We start from the raw sequence: 11,474 nt of genomic DNA on the forward strand, positions 1-11,474 counted from the left end.
AATTTATTATACAAATTAAATATTGCATCATGCACTGACTTTAGGTTCTCTAGACAAGAATCTATCAAATGGTCAGACCCCTCAGAACCCATTTGTGTTGGCTGTACCACTGGAGTTGTTTGTATTGGACCCTAACCTGCAATATAAGACCATCAAAGCCATACCTCCAAATATGGCCAGTATACACCTGATTTTACTGTGAGAGTCAAAACGTTAGTATTTTGTTATAAATACAAGTTAACTGGAAATGGGCATCAATTTCTGGACCTGCCTGCAGTTTCTGACTAGTCATGAGTTCAGTTTGCCAATATTACAACCTCCATGGTCAGTGCTCTTCAGTGTGCATAACTATCCCTCTTCCCAGCTTGAAGAGACTCCCCTACATGGCCGGTGGACTACAGAGACTCAGATTTTTGCCTTGAAAGGGAGGTGCAGCTGGTGTGAAGACAGCAGCTCAACCTCCCTGGAAGCCTTGGCTATCTAGAGAAGGGCTAAACCAGGTACCCTGCTCATCATCAAAGTGTAAGAGTGCTTACAAGATCTGTGCAGAAGCCAAGTAGGTCAGATGTAGCCTATGTATCAAAGGGCAGAGGTCATTATGCTCTGGCTCCTCTTTCATTGTAATGTGCTCAGCTGCCAGCTCATTCTGAGACTAGAGAGCAGCTAGAGCTACAGAAAGGCAGAGCCAGCAGCCAAGCATTTGGCTGCACACTTTAATCTCAGCACTCAGTACATGGTGGCTAGAGGATCAGGAGTTCGGGGCTATCTTCAACTACATAGCAAGTTTGATGCTAGCCTAAGCTGCATGAAACCCTGTCTCAAAAACAAATAGAGGCAGTGTTATGACCAAAAGAAAGTATGCTACTGTTCATTTTCCCCCAAGAAGTCAGGTTTTCACACCCTTCTAGACAAGAGGAATTAGAGACAGCCTAGCCCCAGAAGTCGACTGTCCATTCTGCCATCAAGGGAGAATCCGGGAGCCTCCTTTTTAGTCCTGCTATTTCCTAAGTGCTACTTCTAAGGTGCCAGCAGAGCCACGGAGTGAATCACAGTTCCTGTCACCAGAGGTCACGGAGAAGATTACAGCAGAGGTGGGCTGAAAGAAAATGTTAAGTTAAAAAAAAAAAAAAAGCCAGATGTTGGTGGTGCACCTATAACCCCAGCATTCAGGAGGCAGAGGCAGGGGAATCTCTTGAGTTCAAGTCAGAGTGAGTTCCAGGACAGCCAGGGCTGCACAGTGAAACCTTACCTCAAACAAAACAGCAATAAAACCCACAATTTTCAGTAAACCACGTGAAAACATGAAGACAGCTAGAGATGCCTGTGGATGTCACCGTGCTGTTGCTGGGGTTATGTGTAAGATGCAGAGGTTTTCCTTTGTCTTCTGAATTTTTAGCAATTTTAATATTTTTATAAGTCTTGTAATTGAAAAGAAATGAAAGAGATTTCAGCTCATTTTGGTGTTCTGGGCAAGTATGCCACTGGGAATTTTAGGCATAGATGGCTGTGGCTCATGCCAAACATCACCCTGTTGGTACTGAGAGGTGTGTCAGTAGACATATCTCTATCTCTCTATCTCTCTCTCTTTCTCTCTCTCTCTCTCTCTCTCCCCTCTCTCCCTCCCTCCCTCCAGGAGTACTTCCTTCTGCAGCAGGGTCTAGTAGCTGTCCCATCTTCTGACAGTGGCAGCTTTGTTTTAGTGAAAATGAATACAGAAGACAGATGACAACAGCAAGGCTCCACGTCTCCACTTCTGACATTTTGGTTGTAATTAGCCCTCTTATGGCTCTATTCCATCTTCTCTGGTTTACTTTAAAAATATGTGAATGTAGAGACACATTTACATATGCAGATTTTCATTTCAATATTCAGAAGCAGATGTCCTGTCTCAATGGCTCCCCTGAGCATGTGACCAATGCCTAGGTGCCACATTTGCCCCATTATGCTGCATTTTATTCCTATGGCCCTGTAAAAGCAAGTTGGCTCAGAGAAACCCAACTAAAAACAATACCTTCAAAACGATGAGTGTGTTACCCAGATAACAGTTCCATGGAGTTATAAGAATCACCCCCACTGAGCCCCTCCTCCATAGAGGTGTTACAAGCTAAAATCCTGTCTCTCTGTGATCCTTTGCTGAGACCACAGGTGCCTGGACTGCTGGCGACAGCGCCTCCTAGCATCTTGAGGCTAGGATTGCAGCCCATACACTTATCTTCTACAGTGGCTCAAGCCTCTGCCTGCCTTAATATTCAAGTGGAACATAATGTTTTGAACAAACTGAATACTAGATTTCTATGAGAACTGGTGGTTTTCTTTGGATTTTAAAAGGTGACCTACCCACCTGGTTCCTAAGACTTAAACCTCGTGGACTCCCTCTGTCATTTGGTGCCATTTGGTCCCTTGCTCAAGGTGAACCTTGAGATGCTATGACAACAAGGGATGCGAGAGCAGACTTCTTAGTCCATGCTCCGATGCCTCTGGTGAAAATTCACCATGTAGCGTAAGCCATTCGTGCCTTATTGACAGGTTCATGTCAGTTAATTTGCCACACTTAGGATATACAGGCTTAGAACTAGATGGCATTATCAAATGTAAATTCTGTGTGTTCACTGATGTCCAGGCCTACCCACCATGGCCTTTTCTTAAGTCAGCATTCTTTCTGCCCCTTTTTAGCTCAGTGCCACATGGACAGACCACTATGTCAACTGGTTTCTCTGCCCCTCGACTCTGGGGACCCTAGAGAAGCACTCTAAATACAACTCATCTGTGTATGTTCCTGCTGTTTCAGACCTACTAGTTACTCATCAGTTGGCACATCCAGGCATTACCAGTTCCTCCCGTCTGCACACCAGGAACTTGGTCTGCTCTGGCTCCCTCCACAATCAGTTTGCCGGCACTGTGTACCTTCCTTACCCAGCATCCTTTGTCCTCCATAAAACTGCCCCTAATCTCTTCCCCATACCTGACAAGTCCCCTCACCTCCACATCTCCATGGCAGCACCTGTAGCTAGGACTCTTACAACACACATCACACTTAATCCTCTTTCCTACCCTGCCCCAACCTGTTCTTTGGCAGAATCTGGGCCAGCAAAGTACAGAGGCTGAAGTGAGAGACCTCCAGGCAAAAACCCTTGGGGGGCAACCCATCCCCTAGTCCTATAGCCCAGCAGAGTGAGAACATGGCTACTGTCCTTGACCTGAGCTTGTACCCTAGGCTCTGGTCCATGGCTGCCTGCCATGGATATCCATCAGCCTTAGCCCAGTTGTAGATGGTTAGCTCAAGTCCAAGATTGCTCAAGAGCACACAGGGCTTTGGTCAGGGCCATCTGTAGAGGTTCCCTCAGTGGAACAACTGCTTTCACTGCCAATGGCAAGCAGTCAGGCCATTGAGAAGCATCATTCCCATCTGCTTCTCCCTCAGTCGGGCACTGAAGCAAGAGCTGAGGACAGGCAAGGAACATATATACTCCAAGAACACCAAAAAGCAGTGTGGGGATGCAGAGGTCGCAGTGATCCTCTAGCCTTGGAGATTTGGCTGACAGTGACTTGTGTTTGTACCTAGCTCCTGTGCAGATGAGCCTCGGGCCTGTGCACACTGTACATCACATGTGCTGTGTTGATTTCATTCTGCCAAATCTACAGGACACTTTCCATGATATCTTAGCTTCTTAAGCAAACCACAGCACCTGCATCTTGAGGGTTTGTCAGTGATAGGTGGAAGCAGGTGGTGTAGATGGTACATGAGGTCACTTATCAGAGTGGTCAGTGAACCCCGAAGCTTCAGGTCTGCAGGCCTCCCTAAGACCTTCTGGTCCTTTCTAGCCTTAGGCTATGATGTCTGTGTCATGGCCAGGTGTCCACTCAAGGACTCCTGGGGGAATGTCTCTGTTTGTCCTTCACAGCCCTGTGTCCTTCATAGATAGCTCTGCTTGGTCACAGCATGGCCAACAAATGTCTCTGCATTGTTCTTCCACAAGATGACACATCACTAAGACTCTAGTGTTGAGTGAGGGAAAGCACTGAAAATTCACTTCCCTATCAGAAACAAGCAATTTATACATTAACGGACTGATTAGTTTCCAGTCAAGAATTCTAACATTTTAGAGCCACAATTTTAAATCAAGCTTAATTTGTCAACTGACTGAAAGTAAGGGGTTTTTTTTATAGAAATTATTAGTAATTTTTTTAATATAGGATTTATAGTCCCAATTAGTATCTTGTAATGATGTTTCCAGGATAAAATACCAGCAGCTCAACTTTTCTGGCCACAAATGTACAACATATATCAGTTTATTTTTGGAGATCTGAAAAATTAGCTACTGTAAATAAAGTCCTCAGAAGATTTCTCCAGGAAGGAGGGGAACTTACAGTAATGTGGGTGACATATTATTAATTAATAATGTGACCAGCCACTGCTTCAATTAAAAGGACAATGGATGAGGAGGCCTAATAGATGTGTGTGGCCTGGTGAGGCTGGAAAGAAGGGCCTTTAAGCGGGGACTAGGGCTGTAGGCCTCGGGTGTCGTGTGCCCTAGTGTCATGTGCCCAACGCTCCTGGTCTAGACAGGTCTCTGTGAGCAGGATCATGTTCTCAGGGTACCTTTGGCTGCCATTATTGGAAACCAGCTTCAACACAGTTGAAGAAAAATTAAGACCTTGGAAGGACCCTGAGTCTCTTAGGTACCAAGACCAGGCATATGTCGATCAACTGGGCTGAGGCCAGGCCCCAAAGAGCCTCATCTTACCTTGTCCTTGTGAGGGTCACACAGACTGACATTTCTAGCTCTGTCTAGACTTGGGGGCCTGTGGCATGTGTGTGCCTTCAAGTACAGACAGGATTATAGACACAGCTTCAGGCAGGCAAAACAAGAAACAGATCTGACAGTTACTTTTAGTGGGGTGGCCACACAGGAAATGCATCTGAGAGAGCTTTCTTATGCAGGTCATGGTGATGGGTGCAGGAAAGAGCCCACATAAATCTGGTGGACCCAGCAAGAGAGCACCGTAGACTGGGCATGGTAGAATGAGGCTGGACCACGCAAGTCCAAGAAGTGAAGTCAGTAATAAAGGGAGAAGAAGGAGTGGGAAAGAATTGAATGCAAGCCGGTGGCATTGCAAGGTGCTGTGTGCTGCTGTCTACAGAGCAACACTTCCAGCCATCTGTTTCATGGCTTTTAGGAGAAGCCTCCATGCGGTGACCAAAGCAGGCCATGCCCCAGCAGGAGCCAGCACAGAGACAAGGCCAACTGTTGCCCATGCTCTGTCTTGTTGCTAGCTTCTTTCAGTTTAAGCACACTTTACTTGCAGAGTGAGTCGGCCTTCTGCTTTCAGGATACCAGTGCTTCGGTACTGACCCTGTAAAAGCAGCTCTGTTAGGAAGGCAAGCCCTCCTGAGGCGTGCTCCTCAGAGTTGTGCAGAGGGGACCTGGACTGTGAATCTTCATTGTCTGCCTTAGACTCAGCCTGTGATGAGAAACCCAGCCACCCCAGGGAACATTGCCATCCAGCCTCCAGGTGCTCTTGTCTGGATCAGGGAGGACATTTGGGGCACCCCACTTTCCACGGTGACTCACCTGGACCCTCCCCTCTCTCCAGGTCACGCGGTATTTAAGCTCACGTATCTAAGCAGTCATGACTATAAGCATCTGTACTTCGAGTCCGATGCAGCCACAGTCAGTGAAATCGTGCTCAAGGTGAGTTTGTTGTGGCCTCTGACCCAGAATTAGGAGGGTGGGTTCTACCTGGACCAGTCTCAGATCAGGGCCACACCTGCTTCAGCTGAAGCTGAACTTGTTCTGCTCCCTCCAGCCCCCAAAGGCCTAGCTCTTCTCTGCTTTTTGTCTTTCATGCACCATTTATTTTCCCCAACCACTGTCAGGAGCCCCTTGAGGCTCCGAAGCCAGCTAAGGAGACAATAGTTTTGAATCGCTCAAGGTGATTCTCCCAACCTGTTTGAAGGATGCCAACTGGGGCTATCCTGGGACGAAGCTCAGCACACACACCAGATACCTTCCCTGGGCTAAGCATTCTAGCTGCCTCCAGCAATGGCTATTCTTCCCCTAGAGAGCTCTCCCTTGTCAGGGGAGACAGAACAAAATAGACATTACACCAATATGCTGACAGTCCCAGAGATGCTGTGTGGGTTTGTAAAGGGTAAGCTGCTGACATTGCCCTGGGTGAACAGGCAGATTCACAGAAACCCAGGAAGGGACCAGGCAGCAAGCTGGGTCCCTGAGAGGCTGCATCCAGGCTAGGAGGCACCTCATGGGTTTGTTGATTTAGGAACTTAGGGCAGGGCCTGGGGATGACCCCTTCTCTGAAGCACCAGGTGCCTCCCAGACCATTGGTCTCTGTGGTACAACCAGACCAGGACTCCTCAAAACCAATGTCCCTTTCCTAAGGCAAATCCTACACGGACAGAACAAGTGGAAGAAGCAGAGCTTAGGCATAAGAGGAAAGACGTGCCCTACCATGGCCTGGATGACCCTTGGCTTCAATTTCCCTACATGTAAGATGGTTATCAGAGTAGCTGCATGGCCCCTATGGGAAAGTGGCTGCCTAGGTGTAAATAAGCCAGATGAGTGCACCAGCCCCTCTGGTCATTCTCTCCCAGGAGAAGCAATCGGGCGGTAGTGACAGGAACTGAGCTACCCTGAAAGTTCCAGTTACACATGAACAAAATGCCCAGCAAAAGGGAACTCAGCCAGGATGGTGACTCTGCTAAGTTGGCAGAACCAGAACTTAATGGTAGGTTTGGCAGATTCTGGAATATGCACTGCCAATATTCCAAGGCTCCCTGACTTTGTAGGAATACTGTAGTTCAAACACCACATGGCCACCAAGAAATCATCCTGGGAGGACAAAGAGGAGACACAGTAGCATGGGCAGACTCGGAAGTTCATAGGCCACACTGAGCAGAGTTCCCCAGAGACCAGGGTGAGGACAGTGCCCACTCTGCGCCACAGATTTCCAGAGAGCCAAGAGTTACTTGGCAGAACCTCACAAAACAGTCCAAGGAGCAAGTCACAGGTATTTGCAGAGTGGGTAAAAATATCCCAGTCCCCCCCCCCCTCACTGGAGCCTGGACTTATTTTTATAGCCAGCATTAAAATATTCAAGACGTGAGAAGGATTCTAGTAAAATTATAATCTTGTGTTTGACATCAGAATAATTTTCACAACAGCAGATTGATGACAGAAACACAGGTTTATGACTTGAGTATGAGACGGAAGATCAAGTACAGAGAAATCATTCCAGGACTGAATGCTCCCTCAGAGCACACGTTTTTTTCCGAAACCTGCACCCCACCCCCAGGCCTGCCTCCTCCCCTGAGATGTCTGTGTGCATCTCAGGATGTTTATAGAGATCTCACATCATCATGCAACTCGGAGGGCTTCATCCCCGGACCTGCCTGACTCAGAGCTAATGGTTATGGTTCTGACCAAAGGCTGAATTTCACTTCCCTCTCTTTGAGAAGGTTGTACGTCAGCTTTCTAACATTCCCTCCATGCCTCAGCCAGGCCAATGTGAGCTTTGTGCCAGAGCTCAGCTTCCAAGACCCCACCCTGGCTCCAAAATTTGACAGAAACATTAACTTGAAACTCTTTAGGATCCATCTCAGACTCAAGGAAAAATGAGAGTTTAGACCAAAATTAAATAGATAAATTAAGACCCAAAAGCTGATGCAGTTTAGCCATCACAGACAGGCTTTCTGTAGGATGATGAAGGGGTCCCTTAGGGGCTGAGTAGCAGCTATATCTAGCATGTCTCACATCCCATATCTCATCTAACCCTCCCAACTGGCCTACAGAATATGGACATCATTGTCCCCATTTTCGAGGTGAGGAGATAGAGGCCCAAGGTCTCAGAGGATGCTGAGCCTCACTGAAGGCCTGTGCTGCTCAGGGCTGTCCTCCACCTTCCACATATGCTGGAGTCGCACAGTCCCTCCTTCCGCTGGCCCGAGATGAATCTCTGAGGGACTGTTGGGCTCTTCACACCGGGCTCTTCTGTGACTGAGTGATGGAGGCTGTGGCTTTATTGACCATGAAAACTCCCTATATTTTTATGCCTTAAGCTGTAAAGTGCATCGAAAGTAAAACCCTCTATAGTGCATAAAATTGGGCACGTTTTAAGCCACAGCATATTAACCAGCTAATGGCAGACCAAAGGGCGTTTTTATCTTTTGATTATTACATTAATCTTGCATTAAAATTATCTATGTGATTATCACAAAGTACTGAAGATAATAAATTTAGGAAATAGTTGGCTTGTTAAGGGCTATTTTAAAATGCTTTTGTCAAATTAAATGTGCCAAAAATACACTGCAAATGCCGGTCAGCTGAGTGCAAACACTGTAAGCCAGAGATAGTGTTTACCAAGCATGATGATGCCTCCTGCCATCCCCACATCATGTCCACACTGGCCCAGCAGATCACCCTTGCCATCCTACACCCTGATTTATGGCTTTCAGCTGGTAACTTGGCAAGGCTGCAGCCGGGTGAGGCAGGCCTTCTGTACCCGTGCCTGCCTATACCTCCCACTGTTGAAAGTTGGAGGGACATTGTCCGAGCCTCCGTCTGCAACTACACTGCTCAAGAGCCTCTAGCTGCCTTCTCCAAACCAAGGCTGAGCTTTCTAGCGAGGCTTTGGGACATGTGAGAGTGTAAGAATTGTTTTCACAAAAAGCCAGGAAGGGAAGCCATGTATGAAGGTGCACAAGTGACCCAGAGAAGACACACTGCAAACTGAAGTCCATCCTGATCTCAGTGACCTCAGCCCTCTTTGGTCCCCTGAGCCTCACCTTTCTTACCTGGTCCTGGCTGGTGGGTGCATGAGACACTAGAGGACGCATGCCAGACTGTCAGGAGGCAGACTGGAGGCCTGTGGAGCCAGGACTAGGGAGCTGGCTGGCCAAATCCAAGAGTAGGGAGCACTCTGGGAGGCAGCCAACACCAAAGAACATAAGCCTAGGGATCAGTAGCCCCACTGCTCGGTGACTAAGAGGCCTGCCAGGCTGTACAGTGTCAGAGCAGCTCGTCCCAGGATCCCTTCCCTAAACCTGGCCTCCTTTCCACCCCAAGCTCTGCCCTGGGGGAACAGCCAGTGCTGCCAAGTGACAGCCATGTCCTCTTGCTTTCTAGGTTAACTACATCCTGGAATCAAGAGCAAGTACTGCCCGCGCTGATTATTTTGCTCAGAAACAAAGAAAACTGAACAGGCGTACAAGCTTCAGCTTCCAGAAGGAGAAGAAATCAGGGCAGCAGTGACACTGGACTCCAGTCTGGTGCCACAGCCCAGATTGCCTGCAAGGCCAGGTGGACCAGAGTCCCCCTGCATCCTGTAGTGCTGAGACCCGCAGGCACAGGCTGCTGGGCTCTAGGGGAAGGTTTAGAGGTAGGGGTGCCATTGGACTGAAACTTGGCAATGGTTCTAAGTAGCAATGCCCAGGAGCCAGCCCACCTCCTGGAGGGGCCAAGTGCTGCTCAGCCGTGTGCACTGCCTGGCAGTCCCACAAGGATGTACATAGCCATGCCAGACATCTTGCAACTTGATCAAATTTCTTAAAGCAAACAAAGAACAAAAGTGTACATTTCTCTCTTTTTTTCCTTTTAATAAACAGGTGTACTCTTTATCATGGTTGGTATGATGGACCATTCTTTGGGGCGGAGGATTGACTATATTATCTTCTTTGAAAATCTGTTACCATATTGAATGGGCAGATTACAGAAGCTGTGGTTGGAGCTCTCAGAAGCAATGTTTAGGGCTTAGCCAGTAGTTTAACTGTGCCATTTATTTAAATGAGTGATTTGCTTTGAGAATAGCATCTTATAAAGTTAGGAGTGAGGACCTAGCATGTGCCATGCGTGAGTGCGTGGGTTGGTACGTGTGTCCAAGGCTGTCATTTTCCCCTTCTGAGGCCTTCTCAATGTGTCAGCGCCTGTGTGACAGTGTCTCCAGGTGGTGCTGAGTTCCCAGCCAGAGTCTTCTCTTCATCTTCTCATAGCAAGTATGCTATGGTCAGCTGTCTCTCTGACCTGTCTCCGATCTTCTTACGGGTGCCTGCTGTAGAGCCGCAAGCTGCTGCTGCTGCTGCTGCTGCTGCTGCTGCTGCTGCTGCTGCTGCTGCTGCTGCTGCTGCTGCTGCTATGCTGAATCAGGGAGAAGGAGAGCAAGCCCTGGGCACAAAAGGCAAGGTACCCAGCACCCTGACACCACACCACACCTCGGTCTACACCAGATGCCTCTGCAGACCTCACCATGGTCCCGCCTGTGGCAGCGTCCTTGGACCAGGGCCACAGCTGATATCTTATACGACCTGTGATTAGGACATTTTTTAAATCATTGTGTCTAAGCATCTCAGTCAAGTGTGCTTCTTTGCAAAGGGGTCGACTGAATGAATGCCTCTCTCATTCTGATCTGTTCAGCCAACAGAAGCACCCTTTTCTAATGTCTTCCATTCCTATCTCCCCCCAAAAGAAACATTATTTGTAGCTTGGTCTGTATTTGAATTTTTAGCAATTTTATATTTAGATATCTTTGAAAATGTAAATGACTAATTTGGTCATTAAATCTTGTCACATATTCAATATTAAAATACTAAAATAAAAGTCATAAATACCCACTTTTGTATATTGATTTGAATTCCTAAAGCCTTGAGCACACAGTGCTGAGATGGTAATGCCACAGCAAGTCCCCCGGGGGTGTGGGGGGGTGACACCCTGGCAGTTGATAATGCCCAGCTATGCTAAACTGTACAAAAGCCAGGTCTGGTCGTCCCTTTACTTACGGGGCACTGGAATCTTTGGCTCTGCTCTCCACACCTGGTGGTATGTGGCTCCCAGCTGTTTAGGGTCTCTGGGGTTTGAGTCGCCTGGTGTTACAGCCCAGGTTGCGGTAAGTGAGCTGCAGCCTTCACTCCTCGGGCCATTGTGAACCAGCCTGCCAGTTGTTTGTGTTTCCCTTGAAGAAGCTTCCCTAGGAAGTCTGATCTGTCAGTACTGTCAGTACTGTCTAGCCTAGTCTCTGAGCCTCTGCCAGCACCTCTGGCTACAGCGCCGACAAGCCCCATGGTGTCTGTATTGGCCAACCTAGTCATCCTAGCTACCTGTCGCCTACCTGCTGACTGTAAACCCCCAGCCCCAGGCATGGTGAGCCAACAATGTGGCAATATTCTGCAAATGTGTCCTTCCCAGATCATTTCTTATCTTCATAGAGTCAAAGGCTGGTAGGTGCCCCACTGCTCATATCCCTGCTAGCTGCCTTCAGGGGCTCCCCATCTCCTTAGATCCAGGGCTGTAGCACATGGGGGTAAGGACCAATGAAGTTATGTGGTCCCACACCAGGATGTCCTACAATCCCAGCTGCTCCTGGGATTGTGAATCACTTGACTCCCCAAGCCTCAGTTTCCCCTTTTGTAAAATGAAGGTGAAAGTGGTTCCTTTCAAGGGTGCTTATGAGGGTTGGATATGTTT

General features: G+C 48.0%; 1 protein-coding gene across 9 annotated transcripts in view; it reads left to right on the forward strand.

Moving 5' to 3' along the window:
• Nucleotides 1-9,639, forward strand: part of Mapkap1 (MAPK associated protein 1) — a 212,027-nt gene extending 202,388 nt beyond the window's left edge. For all 9 annotated transcript variants that reach the window (XM_031369934.1, XM_031369930.1, XM_031369929.1 and 6 more), the window contains 2 exons: nucleotides 5,596-5,693; nucleotides 9,144-9,639. In XM_031369934.1, coding sequence (XP_031225794.1) covers nucleotides 5,596-5,693; nucleotides 9,144-9,269 — 224 coding nt within the window. In that variant the 3' untranslated portion in view covers nucleotides 9,270-9,639. The remainder of the gene's footprint in view (nucleotides 1-5,595; nucleotides 5,694-9,143) is intronic.
• Nucleotides 9,640-11,474: the final 1,835 nt, after the last annotated feature.

The sequence above is a fragment of the Mastomys coucha genome, unplaced genomic scaffold (genome assembly GCF_008632895.1).
Source record: "Mastomys coucha isolate ucsf_1 unplaced genomic scaffold, UCSF_Mcou_1 pScaffold15, whole genome shotgun sequence".
In the NCBI taxonomy this organism is placed as follows: domain Eukaryota; kingdom Metazoa; phylum Chordata; class Mammalia; order Rodentia; family Muridae; genus Mastomys; species Mastomys coucha.